The following is a 16,815-nucleotide window of genomic DNA, read 5'->3' as shown; positions in this document are numbered from 1 at the left end:
TTTAGATTTAGGGAAGGAAGCAAATCAAACCTTGCTATGGCTGAATCATTATTTTTTTTGTTAAAGAAATAAATTAAATGCCTTGTATATTGTAAATTCTATATAGTTTTTATACATTAAAATATTATATTTTTTAATGGGAGAAAACTTTGAAAGTTTTTTTTTTTAATATTAAATGATAGCTTTCATTATCTATTCTATATCTGGAAAGCCGAGTTTTAAGACTTGATTTGTTCATCATAGATTTAGTGATGGAAGCAAATCAAACCTTGTTAGGGGTGGATCATTATTTTTTTTCTAAAAATAAATTAATATCTATATTTTTTGAACATAAGTTCCTTGCTTCACAAGTGAGAAGAAAAGAAAAAAGATTAACATTGACCTCAATAAGCAAACAATATCTTATTTTAAAGAACAAAGAAAATCAAACGATGTTCACTAGTTAATTAAGGAACATTTAGGTACAAAATCAGGGTCAATCATATCAATCCAACCTATCCCAACTCAACCCCATCAACAGAACAAGGAAAAACCTAACAAGTCTGGAGTAAGTTCGGGATTTGGTTTAAGCCGTTAGGGTTTGGGGTTGGGTTTAGGGAAGATCCGGCCAACCGGCAACTTATTGACACCCCTAACTCCATCACAAAACCTGAATTTCCAACTACGGTCTTTATACATTGTTTTCAAGTACACATGGGAAAGTATAGGATTTTCTTCATTGAACAAATGTACAAAATTTATAAGACTTCTATGTTTGACCCTTAGGTATCAGTAAGAAAATCCCTAGCTTGTATAAAAATATTTGTGGTCAAAGCAGCAAGAGACCACCTTCATTTCTACTAGCCATCACACCCTGATTATATCTCAAGTACTAGTCTGACTGGAATCACCCACATCTTCACTAACTGAGCTTGTAGAATCCATTGAAGTTTCAATGTCGATGTAGACACAAGAAGTCTCAGACTTAACATCTGAACTCTCTGCTTCCATAGAAGCTCCAATGCCTCTGTTATCTGAGCTTCCAGTTGGCAGATGAAACTGTTTTTTGTCCACCTCTGGACTTTTCTTTGAAATGGCAATGGCTTTATCATTTGGAAAAAGGTCTTGTAACACAAAAGCATGGTAGATAGTGGCGATGAGCATAACAATTACTACAAAAGCCGAAATGCTAGACAGAACAACTGTTAGAGTTTGCGTAAATAGGTTTGTGACTTGATCAGAGTATGCCACAGAAGCAATGGCTATCCCAGTCATTGGGAAAGTGTAAGCCCACCATGTCAGAGAGAACCTATAGAAGAAATAACAAGAAAATTAAACTTCAGATCAATAGATTTTATGGGAAAGAAGCATAATTCACATAGAAAATCCAACAAGAATGTGTACCTGAAACCTCGAAAAAAATTAATTCGAACAGCCTGTGAGAACATCCAAAGCAAAGAGAGGAAGCCATTTAGAACAGGATGCACGAACATATGTGTGTATGTAAAGAGAGACAGAGAGAAAGAGGCTAACCAGTGTGATGTACAGAAACAAAGAAATGAAGAAGAAAATCCTGGCTACATAATCAAATGCGCCTTGAATCAGTGCCCAAGCAATAGAAGCTACGCTGGGTACTGCAATAAAAAGGAAGAACACCGGGTGTAATTCCTTTGGAAGAGTCTGATTTGTTGGGAGTTTCTGGTATAGAGTTACAAATAGGACAATGTAGTGTGCCAATCCAACAGCAAAGAAGAAGAGAGGTCCATCCTTGAGCCCCATATAAGCACCCAGAAATGAACCCAAGAAGTTACCAACAATTGCGATATGATTTGCAGGATTGGCCACCAATGATAGTCTTCGGTTACTTCCCATCATCCATTGCCCGTAGATTTTAATATCAAGAAGGATAATTGGAATCATAAGAATGTACCAGATCACAGGATGAATGTATGTGGCAACTGCAGGTGGGAGACTAATAGCTAAAAACAGAGCTGTTATCCATGGGGCAAAGAAGAAGTTGATACGGATGGGATGGTGGAATTCACGACGGACTGCTTCAAAGTAAAATATGACTTTCAGCAAGTATATGGAGGAAACAATAACGGCATGTGCAAGAACTATAGACCATATGACAAGGTTGACGGTTAGGCTGATGTGAAGAAAGCTCATGGATTTTGCAGTTGATAGGTCTCTCCACACGACGGCTTGGCTACCAACACCAAGGCACATACCAAATGAAGTGATTGGAAATCGCAGAAGGAATGGCCACTTCATGTCTTCTGGGAGCACCAACTTCTCTGAATCCTGTGAAAAAGACAGTGAAGACACCCATAAACCAATGTTATTGAGATTCCGAATTTTCTGTTCTTGTTGATGTCAGTCCATCAATGATGAATGGTTGATGTTGGCTGCTGTTTGGATTTGAATCAAACTAATCTTTTTGTTAGTGAATCATCCATAACACAGCACCTCAAACCATCATGGACATATATCAGAACCAAGCAAATTACTCTGTTTTATCAGTTCTAGTTGTACAAGTGCAAGAAATATTAACAAGCATTATATATGCTTAGGGACTGAATTGAATGAGAAGAAAAGAACTTGTGAATGCAACAAAGATAAGAATACAGACTCTAACGATATCCAATTCAGGCCCTTCTAAGGCATCAAAATACCGCTTTGCAGGTAAAGCCTCAGCCTCAGACTTCTGCAAAACAACATCCTCTGGTTCTGGTTCTATCTGCTTTCTACTTAAAACTGATAACTGCCTCTGGAGTCTCCCAGACAAAGTTCTAAAAGAATTAAACCTCCAATCCATATTTATATGTTGGTTCTCAGCAACATCAATGGATTCACCATTAGAAGCAGTCTTATCATATGCAGTGGTGGCATGCGTAGGCTGAGAACTAAACTCTGCTTGCTTTGGGTATCCAGTGGCTGCAGCAATGGATGTAGAAGGAATAGAAGGGATCCCATTCATGATGTTTCTTCCTTCTTCATCACTGACCATAACTCTCCTACTGCTTCCTAATTGAGGCTGTGTGCTGTTGAAAATTAAAGCCATTTCCTGATAGGAGTCACCAATTGCTTCGGTGTATCAATCTTGCCCTTATGTAAAAGACTTTGAGGAAGTGAAAACAGAAGCTCAACAGTGAAACACAAATTGCAAATCGGAAATGTGAGGCAATTGCTCGCATGGGAATTGCCTCACATGGGAATGCTAACTATGTTGGAAAAACATAGCTTTCACTGAATGCTGATGGATACTTATATATATACTGAAGAGTGTCCCCAAAGCAACAAATTATCGAACAGGTGATAGGCAAGCAATAATCATGCACATTGTTGTCATTCCTAGCTCATGCAGAATCATAGTTTAACTGAATCAAGGTGTTTGAATGAGAGATTGGTTATATACTGAAGGGTGCCCACGAAGCAACAAATTATCGAACAGGTGATAGGCAAGCATTAATCATGCACGTCGTTGTCTTTCCAAGTTCCATGCATCTTAAACTTAAAACTTCTAGTATAAACCTAAAAATGTAAAATAAATTTAACAGCCAAGGGACACTATTTAGGGTTTGAATTTTCAATGCTACTCTTGGAACTACGTCCTCTGGTAGCTTCAAAGGTTTTCTATTTTTGGTCAAGTGTAGCTTTAGAGCTTGTTTCCATGGTTAGTAGATTGAAAAGACAATATAATACTGCAAATGTATATTCCTTTTTGTTTAAAGACAATATTTTTAGTCGTGTACGGTGCATCATCTTTCCACAAAAGGAAAAAAGAATATATCAAAAGTAACCTTGAGGCTCACTAACACCCGTGCTTCATAACTATGAGCTCAAGGGTTTGAATCTCCTTGAAGCCACAGTGAAACGCGTTTTATATTTAAAGTATATATAAAATACTACCATAGTCACAAGACATATAAATTGGTGTGGGCCAACCTCAGTTTCCAAAAAAAGTAAAATCAGGAGGGTTAGGCATTATGAGGTCTAAGAATGATAGCGGGGAGGCGATCCATAGAGGACGGTGGTTTGAACCCAAGACTTCTGGTGTGGGCCAAACTCAGTTCCCAAAAAAAGTAAAATCAGGAGAGTTAGGCGTTATGAGGTCTAAGAATGATAGCGGGGAGGCGATCCATAGAGGACGGTGGTTTGAACCCAAGACTTCCTAGTGTGGGCCAACCTCGGTTCCCAAAAAAAGTAAAATCAAGAGAGTTAGGCGATGAGGTCTAAGAATGATAGCGGGAGGCGATCCATAGAGGACGGTGATTTGAACCCAAGACTTCCGCAGTGTTATTGTCTCTACGTAGGATGTTGCTCCCACCACTGTGCCAGAAGTACACATACATTACGTATAGCTAACCTTGAAAAATAGGGCACCTCTTGAGACTCACAATCACAAGATAAACCCTTGATTATATGATAACAGGACATGAACAATCCGACCATAGACACTCTCATGTTTAGTGTTTTATTTATTTTTTTATTTATTAAAAAAGCATATTTTTATTCAAGAGGGCTCAAAAGCAAAATTTGACATTACCTATTGTTGTCTTGGGTGTGCTTCTGAGGGTGTAAATGGATCGGATTCGGATCATATAGTGGTAATACCATATCCGCATCCTATTATATTCGGATGAATTCGGATCATATCTTATTGGTTTTCGGATGAATTCAGTCGGGTTCGGATGATAATCGGATAATTATTTTCTTAAGTAAATTCTTCTACATGGGTATTAACACAAATTGAATGCAAATTTTCAACTACCAATACATATTTACCATTTTATTTGTGAGGGCTAGATTTGAAATTTAAGAATTCATCTTAGTAATCGAACGGATTCATACCCATAAACGGATGCGAATGCGAATTTAGAAGCAGATTTCGGTTATCCATTTACACCCCTATGTGCTTCCAATATGATGTTAGCAGCCTCCTATATAGAGGTAGTACGACCAAGAAGGTCTCACGTTTGAGCCTACGTCTCTCAAGGTCCTCAAGGGAGGGCATATGCCAAGTTTATCTATATAAACCATCAACTCCCTTTGAGTGTAGATAACTTCTATGCATTTCAATTTTAGTGGATTTGTCTTCCTCACGCTGCAACTCCTTAGTTTAGAGCCTGAAATTCCCCTTAAAAGGATAAGGTGTTGCATTTATACTGATTTGATCATCGGAAATGACTTCACTTGTGGTGTGCCGAGAGAGTCAGGTCCGGACGCAACAATACCAAGTATGTTTATCTCATTCTAGTATCATATCAAACATCAAACAACAAAGATATATCGTATCATGTATCATGATTATTCTAAATTAATTAAATATGTATTGATGTTACGTCAAATGATATAGAAAAATGAAATCATTTGTTTAGATATCCTTGGGCTTATCTAAAAATGAAATAAGAAAATGTCACCTCCAACATAAGATCCAAATTTATAGTAACGATGCTTGAAAATAAAATAAAAAAAAAAAAAGATTGCATCATCCAAGTTAGTTATGCCTAACTTTGTATACATGTTGATTTAATGGTTTAAAAATTATTTGAAAGTCAGCATGTTTGAAGCATATGAAATATCCACAATAATCATCCAATTAGGACTATTCAAAGTAGATTTGGCACATAAGATATTCAAAAGTGAAGCTATAATATTATTCATGGTCAAGTGAAGGAAGATTCAAGCTAAGCCACCATCACTTTATCAAAACACATGCTAATCCCATGCAAGAAAACCATCGTATTCTCTAGAAGTTTCCAATTCAATGCGAACTTCCCCCCAAAAAAAAAGAACATTTCAATCAAAAGCTTGCCCAAGGGTATTTAAAATCAAACCACATCATTTTAATTGTAATTTTCAAATTATTTATTTAAAATAAGTTTTTATTTATTTTTTTTTTCTCAAATAGATTAAAGCCATTTAAATAAAGAGACATAGGGGTATAAACCGACCGGATTCGGATTGGAGGGAATACTAGATCCACATCCTATTATATTTTGATGGATTCAATTAATATCCTATTGATTTTCGGACAGATTCAATCGGATTCGGATGATAACATATAGTTATTTTCTTAAGTAGATTCTTCTAAATGGGCATGAATATAGATTGAGTACAAATTTCCGATTACCTATTTACATCTTTACCATCTTATTTGTGAGGGCTAAGTTTGAAATGTAAGAATTTAACAACTTTGATAGCTATTTCAGTAGAAAACCTAGAAGTAGTCACATATCTCAGGTAACAAATTTATAAAAATAAGAAAAATAAATTTAAATAAATAACTTAATTGAATAATTTTATTAGACGGATAATAATCGGTAAGAAATAGGAATATCATATCTGCATCTTATTAGTAATCGGACGGATTCGGATACCCCTAAAAGGATATGGATGCAAATTTGGAAGCGGATTTTGGTTATTCATTTGCATCCCTAGAGAGAGAGAGACGTTGCTTGGGGTTGTGTGGATTTTACCCAAGGCTTGAATTTCGGGCCAAACCGTAACTAAGTTGAACTAGGTGAAGAAGTCAATCAAGGGGAGATCTTGGTGGCCACCCTTCATAGGGATGCAAGTTTGGCCTTGGTGACCCTGACCCGCCCTAAGCTTGAATAGGGCTTGGGCTCAAGATTTTGGCCCTAAGGGTGGGTTAGAACCAAAATATTCTGGCCTGAGATTACTCCTTGGCCCACTGGGCGTGTCCCAACCCATTTCTGATTGTTAGGCCTAATCCTGACCCTGATTGTGACATTGATCCTAACATTAATTTTGTCCTTGATCTTGACCCTGATCTTGTCCTTGATTTTTACTCTGATCTTCATATTAGCCTTGATATAAAGTCATTTTGATCTTATTAAACTATGAGTTCATTTTTTTATATTACTTCTTTAGGGTAAGTTTATTTGGATTACTTAAAGTTCGACCCAAGTCATTTTTAGTTCCCAAAAATACTGACATCTTTCATTTGCCTTTAATGTGGTATTTCAAAAAAATTTATCAATGACAGATAGTTATATTTGTAACTATAATACCATTTTTTTTTACCATAAAAAATACTTTCTTTTTACTATAAAAGATATATATTTTTTCTTATGAAAGACTAAATTACTGTTGATTTACTTGTTAATAAGATTTTGAATAGGTTTTTTTTTTTTTTTTTTTTTGAATATGGATATTAATTTGTCGAACAATTGTGAATGAAAACATACTTACCTATGGCTTAACTTTGAAGATAAACTCTTCAGTTTATCAAATCGAACCTTGGTTGACCGGTCTGAATCAACCTCCCATCCCCAATTTCGTGGCAAATTCGGGAATTCGGGTTTAAAACCTTATTTTATGATTCTACTCACCCCAATATACATTTTCTAATGCTAGAGTGGGGGCTGAAGTTTGAAGAGGAGGAAAACAAAGGAGAATCTTGGATCTTATCCACACGACTGGCACTTGGTTGAGGGGTCAATCAAGGTCCGATTCCGGTGATTCTCGGGTTGAATGAAAGGTCTTTTCGAATATCTACATTTGGGTATATTTACCTTGTCAATTGGATTCTCCATTGTCGGTTTTCGGACGTGCCAAAATTGCCTTTTAATACCTTTGTGATTGATATTTTCTCTCCTCTTAAATTCTATGAGGGATGTCAAGTCATCACTAGGGTCGTCCACTAATATTGGGTTCATTTTTTAACTTTCAGGTTATACTCGAATGGTCCAAAGTTATCACCGACTCAAGGTCCGGGTTCGCGGTCCTGAAACAATTGGTTAAAGGGTTAAAAATCTGGGGGATTTCACACAGCCTCCATTGCAGTACCTACGCCAAAAGTAGATTAGTCAGAATGGTTATAACCTTTGTGGCAACGTAACTTTGGAGGAGATCCAAAACACTTTGGATGATCCAACCACCACCAAGAATCAGGTTCTACTATAAATACCCCCACCTTCCATCAGGTTTGGCAAATGCGCATTTACTCTCCTGATTCTATTTGAGGGTTCTTGATCATTAATTACAAGCTCTGACCTTGGTGCAGTGTTATTCCAAAATCTAACTTAACCTTCGGAAGTGGCTGACTGACCTCTAAGTCAGCCCATTCTCGCTTGTCTGCTTGTGTGAATAGGTTAAAGAATCAACTTGTGGGATCGACCATGGTTCACTTGAAGGGGTTAATTTCAGACGTAACACTAGATCATGCGGTCCTATATTAATCCAAATCGGATTCGTCCACATGAAGAAATAGAGAGCTAAAGGAGATGATATTTCCATTTTCAACTACATGCAAATGGCATCTTGCTAGCTGATCAAACACTTTGACAATGAGAGAAGACAGAAACTAAATGACAGAATGACTGAGATTCTAAGAATGAGATAATCTTGGATGAGTCAAAAAGACATGCTCCTTCAGATCTACTAGCCAAGCATCTAGGAAAAATCATGGAAGAAGAAGACGGAGATGGTTGGTTTGATATTTCAATGAAGATCAAAAAACCACCTGCAGCCTCTAACGTACATAAAGAAATTCACATTTCCTGCTATAAATGAAAACCAATACTTCCTGATGAACAAATAAGAAAGATCCGCTAAACAATTTGACAAAACAGAAGATGGATGAGACTGGAGATTGACGAGAGCGTTCTTATAGAAAACCAGAAGAAATTTCCACCTGATGGAACCAACCATATGCAAGTGTCACGGTATCAGCTATTGGATAGGCTAATATATACAAGTTACTCAGAATAATCAAAGGTATTCTAATTTCTCTCCCTCCAATCAAGTTTTTTGAGCTGAACCTTGGCTGATTTCGTCACCATTAAATAAATTAGAGTTGGGTATAATTTAACAATGTAAGTCAAACTCTTCTAACACCATGCGTGGAACAGTGATAACTGATGCCTCATTTACAATCACAGACCATACGTCAGAGATTCTTTGCTGAAGCCAGCTGCATGGGCCAGGAAGGAGATTATCCAAGATCCGACAAACCAGAATGAAGCAATCCAAAGAAGCATTACCTGCAGAAACATATTAGCTTCAATTAACCACAACTTAATTTCCATATTAATACACAAATTTTTATGTTGTTAAAAATTTACAACTCATGTTTTGTTGTCGAAGAAATCATGAGATAATCAAGTTCTCCTTAAGACCATTCACTAAAAAGTATGTAAAGTAACTTCTAAAGCTAGTACAAGTTTCAAGTTACAAGTTTACAACCAAATCAGGGTCAATCATATCAATCCAACCTATCCCAACTCAACCCAATCAACAGAATAAGGAAAAACCTAATGAGTTTAGACCAAGTTCCGGGTTTGCTTTAAGCCGCTAGGGTTTGGGCTTGGGTTTAGCGAAGTTCTGGCCAACCAGCAACCCATTGACACCCTTAACTCCATCACAAAACCTGAATTTCCAATTATTAACATGTTTGACAATTTGACTTATAAACCTATGTATAAAGAGAGGAACTATCACACGATCCTAGTTGAATGTCCATAATATAGGCCACACCAAGCCTGTGAAAACTGGGGTCATAAGTCGTGACAGAGGTGATGGTCTTTATACATTTCGTTCAAGTACACATGTGGAAGTATAGAATTTTCTTCATATGTTATGTTTGATCCTTAGGTATCAGATAAGAAAAGCCCTAGCTTGTATAAAAATATTTGTGGTCAAAGCAGCAAGAAACCACCTTCATTTCTATTAGCCATCGCACCCTGATTATACTTCCAACTTTCCAAGTACTAGTCCGACCAGAATCACTCATGTCTTCACTAACTCATGAGCTTGTAGAATCCGTTGAAGTTCCAATGTCGATGTAGACACAGGGAGACTCAGATTTATCATCTGGACTCTGTGCTTCCATAGAAGCTTCAATGCCTCCGTTATCTGAGCTTCCAGTTGGCAGATGAAACTGTTTTTTGTCCACCTCTGGACTTTTCTTTGAAATGGCAATGGCTTTATCATTTGGAAAAAGGTCTTGCAACACAAAAGCATGGTAGATAGTGGTGATGAGTATAGCAATTACTGCGAAAGCTGAAATGCTAGAGAGAACAACTGCTAGAATTTGTGTAAATAGGTTTGTGACTTGATCAGAGTATGCCACAGAGGCAATGGCCATCCCAGTCATTGGAAGAGTGTAAGCCCACCATGTCAGAGAGAACCTATAGAAGAAATAACAAGAAAATTGAACTTCAGATCAATAGATTTGATGGGAAAGAAGCATAACTCACATAGAAATCTAACAAGAATGTGTACCTGAAACCTCGAAAAAAATTAATTCGAACAGCCTGTGAGAACATCCAGAGCAAAGAGAGAAAGACATTTAGAACAGGATGCATGAATATATGTGTGTATGTAAAGAGAGACAGAGAGAAAGAGGCTAACCAGTGTGATGTACAGGAACAAAGCAATGAAGAAGAAAATCCTGGCTACATAATCAAATGCACCTTGAATCATTGCCCAAGTAATAGAAGCTATGCTGGGTGCTGCAACAAAAAGGAAGAACACTGGGTGTAATTCCTTTGGAAGAGTCTGATTTGTTGGGAGTTTCTGGTATAGAGTTACAAATAGGACGATGTAGTGGGCCAATCCAACAGCAAAGAATAAGAGAGGTCCATCTTTAAGCCCCATATAAGCACCCAGAAATGAACCCAAGAAGTTACCAACAATTCCGATATGATTTGCAGGATTGGCCACCATTGATAGTCTTCGGTTACTTCCCATCATCCATTGTCCGAAGATTTTAATATCAAGAAGGATAATTGGAATCATAAGAATGTACCAGATCACAGGATGAATGTATGTGGCAACTGCAGGTGGGAGACAAACAGCTAAAAGCAGAGCTGTTATCCATGGGGTAAAGAAGAAGTTGACACGGATGGGATGTTGGAACTCACGACGGACTGCTTCAAAGTAAAATATGACCTTCAGCGAGTATATGGAGGAAACAATAACGGCAAGTGCAAGAAATATAGACCAAATGACAAGGTTGACGGTCAGGCTGATGTGAAGAAAGCTCATGGATTTTTTGGTTGATAGGTCTCTCCACACGACGGCTTGGCTACCAACACCAAGGCACACAGCAAATGAAGTGATTGGAAATCGCAGAAGGAATGGCCACTTCTTGTCTTCTGGGAGCACCAACTTCTCTGAATCCTGTGAAAAAGATAATTAAGACACCCATAAACCAGTGTTGTTGAGATTCCAAATTTTCTCTTCTTGTTGATGTCAATCCATCAATAAGAAATGGTTGATGTTGGCGGCTGTTTGGATTTGATCCATAACACAGCACCTCAAACCATCATGGACATATATCAGAGCCAACCAAATTACTCAGTTTTGTCAGTTCTAGTAGTACAAGTGCAAGGAATATTAACAAGCATTATATATGCTTAGGGACTGAATTGAATGAAAAGAAAAAGAACCTGTGATGCTGTGAATGCAACAAAGATAAAAATACATACTCTAATGATTTCCAATTCAGGCCCTTCTAAGGCATCAAAATACCTCTTTACAGGTAAAGCCTCAACCTCAGACATCTGCAAAACAACGTCGTCTGGTTCTGGTTCTGGTTCTATCCGCTTTCTACTTAAAACTGATAACTGCCTCTGGAGTTTCCCCGACAAAGTTTTAAAAGAATTAAACCTCCAATCCATATTTATATGTTGGTTCTCAGCAACATCAATGGATTCACCATTAGAAGCAGTTCTATCATATGCAGTGGTGGCCTGCGTAGGCTGAGACGAACTAAACTCTGCTTGCTTTGGGTATCCAGCGGCTGCAGCAATGGATGCAGCAATGGATGTAGAAGGAATAGAAGGGATCCCATCCATGATGTTTCTTCCTTCTTCATCACTGAACATAACTTTCCTACCGCTTCCTAACTGAGGCTGCGTGCTGTTGGCAATTAAAGCCATTCCCTGATAGGAGTCACCAATTGCTTCAGGTGTATCAATCTTGCCCTCAAAATGCATCATTTACCATACCCTAATGTAAAAGACTTTGATGAAGAGAAAACAGAAGCTCAACAGTCAAACACAAATTGCAAATCAGAAATGTGATATGTGATTAGGCTATTGCTTGCATGGGGATGCTAACTATGTTGGCAAAGCACAGCTTTCACTGAATGATGATGGATACTTTTATATACTGATTGAGTGTCCCCAAAGCTACAAATTATCGAACAGGATAGGCAAGCAATAATCATGCACGTTGTTGACGTTTAAGTTCATGCAGAAACATAGTTTCGCTGGATCAAGATGTTTGAAATGAGGGATTTATATACTAAAGAGTGCCCACGAAGCAACAAATTATCGAACAGGTGAAAGGCAAGCATGAATCATGCACGTCGTTGTCTTTCCAGGTTCCATAAATAAATATTAACCTTAAAAAATTCCAAGTATAAACCTAAAATGTAAAATAAATTAACAGCCAAAGGAGTCAGGGACACTATATAGGTTGGATTTTCAATGCAACTCTTGAAACTATGTCCTTTGGTAGCTTCAAAGGTTTTCTATTTTTGGTAAAGAGTAGCTTTTAGAGCTTGTTTCCTTGATTAGTAGATTGGAAAGACAATCTAATACTGCAAATGCATGTTCTAGTCGTGTACGATGGATCATCTTTCAACCAAAGGAAAGGAAATCAAAAGTAATCTCGAAGGGTTGCTCGGTAACATCATTGTTTCATAACTATAAGCTCAAGGGTTTGAATCTCCTTGGGGTCAGGGGTGAAGCACGTCTTATATTTAAATTAAAAGCTACATTTGAAGAAGTAGTCAAAGGGCATGTAAATTGGCCCGGGCGAACCTCAGATCCCAAAAAAAGTGAAATCAGAAGGACTGGGCATTAGGAGTTCTAGGGATGAGAAGGGGGAGGGGAGGGGGGTAGAGGAGGCGTAGAGGATGGAGGTTTGAACCCAAGACTTCCTCAGTGTTACAGTCTTCACATAGGATGCTGCTCCTACTGTGCCGGAAGTACACCCACATTACACATAGCTAACCTTGAAAATAGTGCTAACTTCACGTCCCTTCATCACGCATTCAAGAGAAGAACCCACCTTTTAGCATTGACAAGGTAAACCCCTGATTATATGATAACAGGACATGGAGAATCCGATTGTAGACACTCTCCATGTTTAGTTTTTGTATATTTTTATTCAAGAGGGTTCAAAAGCAAAATTTGAAGGTATCTATCGTTCTTTTGGGTGTGCTCCCAATATGATGTTAGCAACCTCCTATATATAGGTAGTATGCAAAGAAGGTCTCACGTTTGAGCCTATGTCTCTCAAGGACTTCAAGGGAGGGGAGATGCCAAATTAATCTACATAAACCATCAAATCCCTTGAGTGTAAGTAACTTCTATTCATTTCAATTTTAGTGGATTTGTCTTCTTCATACTGCAACTTCTCAGTTCAAAGCCTATAATCCCCCTTAGTAGAGGAATGTGTTACATTCAGACTAACTTGTTCATCGAAAACGACTTCTTAATCCCAGAAGCTGGCCCACACTTGTGTGGTTGTTTTGTGAACAATTTCCAACTGGGGTCTAGCAACTTCACCTATGGTGTGCTGACAAAGTCAGATTCGGATGCAACAATAGCAAGCATATTTATCTCATTGTATCATATCAAACATCAAACAACAAAGATGTATCGTATCATGATTGTTCCAAATTAATTCAATGTGTATGTGATGTTCAGTATGACATCGATACGGTATGGTTTATTGGTATCATTTTGTTTATTTTTTTTTTTATTTATTTTTTTGTAAAGGTATCATTTTGTTTAATTGGTATGTTGTAGAAGAGTGACAATGTCGTAGGTTCTTTAGAACCTAATCTTGTATTATTGTTTGTATTTTATTTATTTCTATTAATACAAAGTCTCCTTTTCTCCAAAAAAAAAATTTGAAAAATGAAAACGTCACCTCCAACATAAGATCCAAATTTAGTAACGATGGTTGCCAAAAATAAAAAGAAACGAAGAAGAAGAAGATTGCATCATCCAAGAGCTGAGTTAATTTAATGGTTTAAAATTATTTGAAAGTCAATATGTTTGAAGCATATGAAATATCCAAAATGAATCATTCAATTAAGACTATTCAACCTAGATTTGGAACATGGCATATTCAAAAGTGAAACTATAATATTATTCATGGTGAAGTGAAGTATGATTCAAGCTAAGCCACCATCACATCGTCAAAACACATATTTATCCAATCTATTTTCTTGTTAGAAATTGGCCATTCATTTCCTAGGACCATTCATTTCCTAGTAAATGTATGATATGTGTATCAACATCACATAAAATAGTTGAAACCATTTATAAGTCACATCAAAGAATTGTGATTAAATTTTAAAAAAATGATGTGACTTATAAATGGATCTTAACCTTTTAATGTGATGTTGGTACACATATCACATATCTACGGTCCATTTCCTTATAAGAAATGGACAGAATATTAGTCCTGCTAATGCCGTGCAACATAATCATTTTAGTCTCTCTAGGTCTCCAATTCAATGCGAACTTTTCCTCCAAATAAAATAAAATAAAATAAAAAACTTAAATTGCAAGCTTGCGCATGGGTATTTAAAATCAAATCACATCATTTTAATTGTAATTTTCAAATTATTTATTAAAAATAGTTTTTTTTCCTTCAAATAGATTAAAACCGATTAAATAGAGACGGTGCTTGGTGTTGTGTGGATTTTACCCAAAGCATGAACCTTGGGCCAAACCATAACTAAGTTGAACTAGGCAAAGAAGTCACATCGGGGGCTCGACCTCAGTGGCCACCCTTCATAAGGGTTCAAGTTTGGCCCTGGAGGCCCTGACTCGCCCCTAAGTCCAAATAGTGCTTGGGCTCAAGATTTTTGCCCTGAATAGGGTTAAGGCCTGAGATTTGTCCTTAACCGGTCCCTAATTTTTAGCCCTCACCTTGACCATAATTTTGCCTCTAAGCGTAGCCCCAATTCTCGCCCCGATCTTAGCCCTGATTTTGGTTTTGATCTTGACCCTAATTTTTTGCCTTGATCCTGCCCTTGATTTGGCCTTGATCCTAACCCTAATTTTGGCCTTAACCTTGATGCTAATTTTATCCTTAATCTTGACCATGATTCTGCCCTTGATTTTTATCCTGATCTTCACATTAACTTTGATATAAGCCTTGATTTTGACCCTTAGTCATTTTGATTATATTAGACTATGAGTTTATTTTTTATATTATTTTTTAGGTTAATTTTTATTTGGATCCCTTGAGGTTCAACCTAAGCCATTTTTTAGTTCCCAAAAATATTGACATCTTTCATTTGTCTCCATCGTGGTATCTCAAAAAAACTTATTAATGACATATATTTATGTTTGTAACTAATATACTATTTTTTTACTATAAAAAATACTTTATTTGTGGAAGACTAAATTACTTGATTTACTTGTTATCTAACAATTTTTTTTTTTTTTTTTTTTTTGTTGAATAGGGATATTAATTTGTCGAACAATTGTGAATGAAAACATTCTTACCTATGGCTTAACTTTGAAGATAAACGTTTCATTTTATTAGATCATTTATGATGTTTTTAAATTTACACAAAGAGCTCTTATGTGGGGAAAAAAATCATCTGTTGTGCACAGTAGTGCACTCTCTATACAAAATAAAAGGCTAAAATTAAATGCTTAATTTTAAGTTTGAAAAGTCCAAAATAGCCTTTTAGTTCCTTTGTTTTTTCAGCCTTTTATTTGGTATATATGTGCATTGTGCACAGCAAAGGATGTTTACTCTCTTATGTGACCTTTTCTACAATCAACTTGAATTTTCAAACATGTAAATTTAATTTCAATTCTTCTTTCTACCTGTTCTCTATCAAATCCCTGGAGGAGTTCAAAGGTTTTTTTTTTTTTTTTTTTTTTTTTTGGTATTTTGACTTGTTTATAAGATACAAGGTTATTTTTATTTGCTGCAGCAGAGCAGCCTGCTGCCAAGGGCAAAACTTTTGCCACGTGTATGAAAAATAATCCAACGATTAGAAGGAAAAATGTGAGGGTATGAATGCAAATAGGATTTTCTTTTTTTACATTCAAGGTTATTATTTTAAAATTTACAAAATAAAACCCATGTTTCCTTTCTCTTCGTCTGCGTATAGTAGGTTCATCAGTTTCATCAACCGGAGCGCATATTCCTCTATCATATCTTGGAGATGTTGAGGGAAGTATTGCTGAAAAATTGCAAAAAAAAAACATGATTTATTCCTCTATCAGATCCTAGAGATGTTGAAGGAAGTATTACTGCAAAATTGCAAAAATACAGAGAAGTCCCCTCCCACACATTGCTTCTTTCCAAGCCAATTTCAACCACTCCCATCACAATTGGTTATTATTTTTTTCATATAAAAAATAGCTTAATACACGTTGAAACTATTGAGATTATCTCATTGCCTAGTGATAAAACAAACTTAGATCGCCAAGAAATTGAATCTGGTTACAGGTGTTGTTAGCCGGCGAAGAAATGAGTTGAAGGAGAAAACGAAAAAGTGGAGAAGAATGGAAGAGTTCACTTTCTTAAATTATGGGCCTGTTTGGTTACATGAATCTAGAAATTTCAAATCTCTGGATTCATTTAAGCCCGGTTGGTTTGAAAATTCCTGGATTCATGAAATCTAGATATTCATCTTTTTACACTAAAAACGTGAATCTGTAGATTTATGGGTATAGGGTAAAATCCAGAGATTTCACTCACCCTTACTATAAAAGCACTAAACATTTGTGCATTCACAAAAATCACGTCGACCAAATAATTTTTTAGGATGAATCCACATATTACCAAACAGTTAATTTTATAAATTATGACTCC

At 36.6% G+C, this 16,815-nt stretch overlaps 2 protein-coding genes across 2 annotated transcripts; both read right to left on the bottom strand.

Moving 5' to 3' along the window:
- Positions 1–484: 484 nt before the first annotated feature.
- On the bottom strand, positions 485–3,198 carry LOC149029828 (S-type anion channel SLAH2-like). Its single transcript, XM_089142175.1, has 4 exons — positions 2,612–3,198; positions 1,513–2,283; positions 1,384–1,415; positions 485–1,288 (listed from the first exon to the last, which is right to left on the bottom strand). Exons 1-4 carry the CDS (start codon positions 3,041–3,043, stop codon positions 865–867), a joined length of 1,659 nt encoding a protein of 552 aa, XP_088998301.1. The 5' UTR covers positions 3,044–3,198; the 3' UTR covers positions 485–864.
- A 6,273-nt stretch (positions 3,199–9,471) lies between these two features.
- On the bottom strand, positions 9,472–12,066 carry LOC149029827 (S-type anion channel SLAH2-like). Its single transcript, XM_089142174.1, has 4 exons — positions 11,439–12,066; positions 10,360–11,130; positions 10,231–10,262; positions 9,472–10,136 (listed from the first exon to the last, which is right to left on the bottom strand). The coding sequence occupies exons 1-4, from the start codon at positions 11,949–11,951 to the stop codon at positions 9,752–9,754; spliced, it is 1,701 nt and encodes a 566-aa protein (XP_088998300.1). The 5' UTR covers positions 11,952–12,066; the 3' UTR covers positions 9,472–9,751.
- Positions 12,067–16,815: the final 4,749 nt, after the last annotated feature.

Source organism: Hakea prostrata, chromosome 1 (assembly GCF_041222555.1).
Source record: "Hakea prostrata isolate BN-2017 chromosome 1, UWA_Hpros_2, whole genome shotgun sequence".
Classification (NCBI taxonomy): Eukaryota; Viridiplantae; Streptophyta; class Magnoliopsida; order Proteales; family Proteaceae; genus Hakea; species Hakea prostrata.
This window is presented reverse-complemented; position numbering and strand designations above follow the sequence as displayed.

What these genes read in the sequence shown, in the direction of transcription:
- LOC149029828 (XM_089142175.1), bottom strand. Translation starts at nt 3,043, where the DNA reads ATGGCTTTAATTTTCAACAGCACACAGCCTCAATTAGGAAGCAGTAGG. An exon ending in CTGAATTGGATATCGTTAGA is followed by an intron (nt 2,284 to 2,611) that starts GTCTGTATTCTT and finishes TCTTTTTCACAG; the next exon opens with GATTCAGAGAAGTTGGTGCT. An exon ending in TGTTTCTGTACATCACACTG is followed by an intron (nt 1,416 to 1,512) that starts GTTAGCCTCTTT and finishes ATGTTCTCACAG; the next exon opens with GCTGTTCGAATTAATTTTTT.
- LOC149029827 (XM_089142174.1), bottom strand. Translation starts at nt 11,951, where the DNA reads ATGATGCATTTTGAGGGCAAGATTGATACACCTGAAGCAATTGGTGAC. An exon ending in TGTTCCTGTACATCACACTG is followed by an intron (nt 10,263 to 10,359) that starts GTTAGCCTCTTT and finishes ATGTTCTCACAG; the next exon opens with GCTGTTCGAATTAATTTTTT. An exon ending in AATTTTTTTCGAGGTTTCAG is followed by an intron (nt 10,137 to 10,230) that starts GTACACATTCTT and finishes TTTCTTCTATAG; the next exon opens with GTTCTCTCTGACATGGTGGG.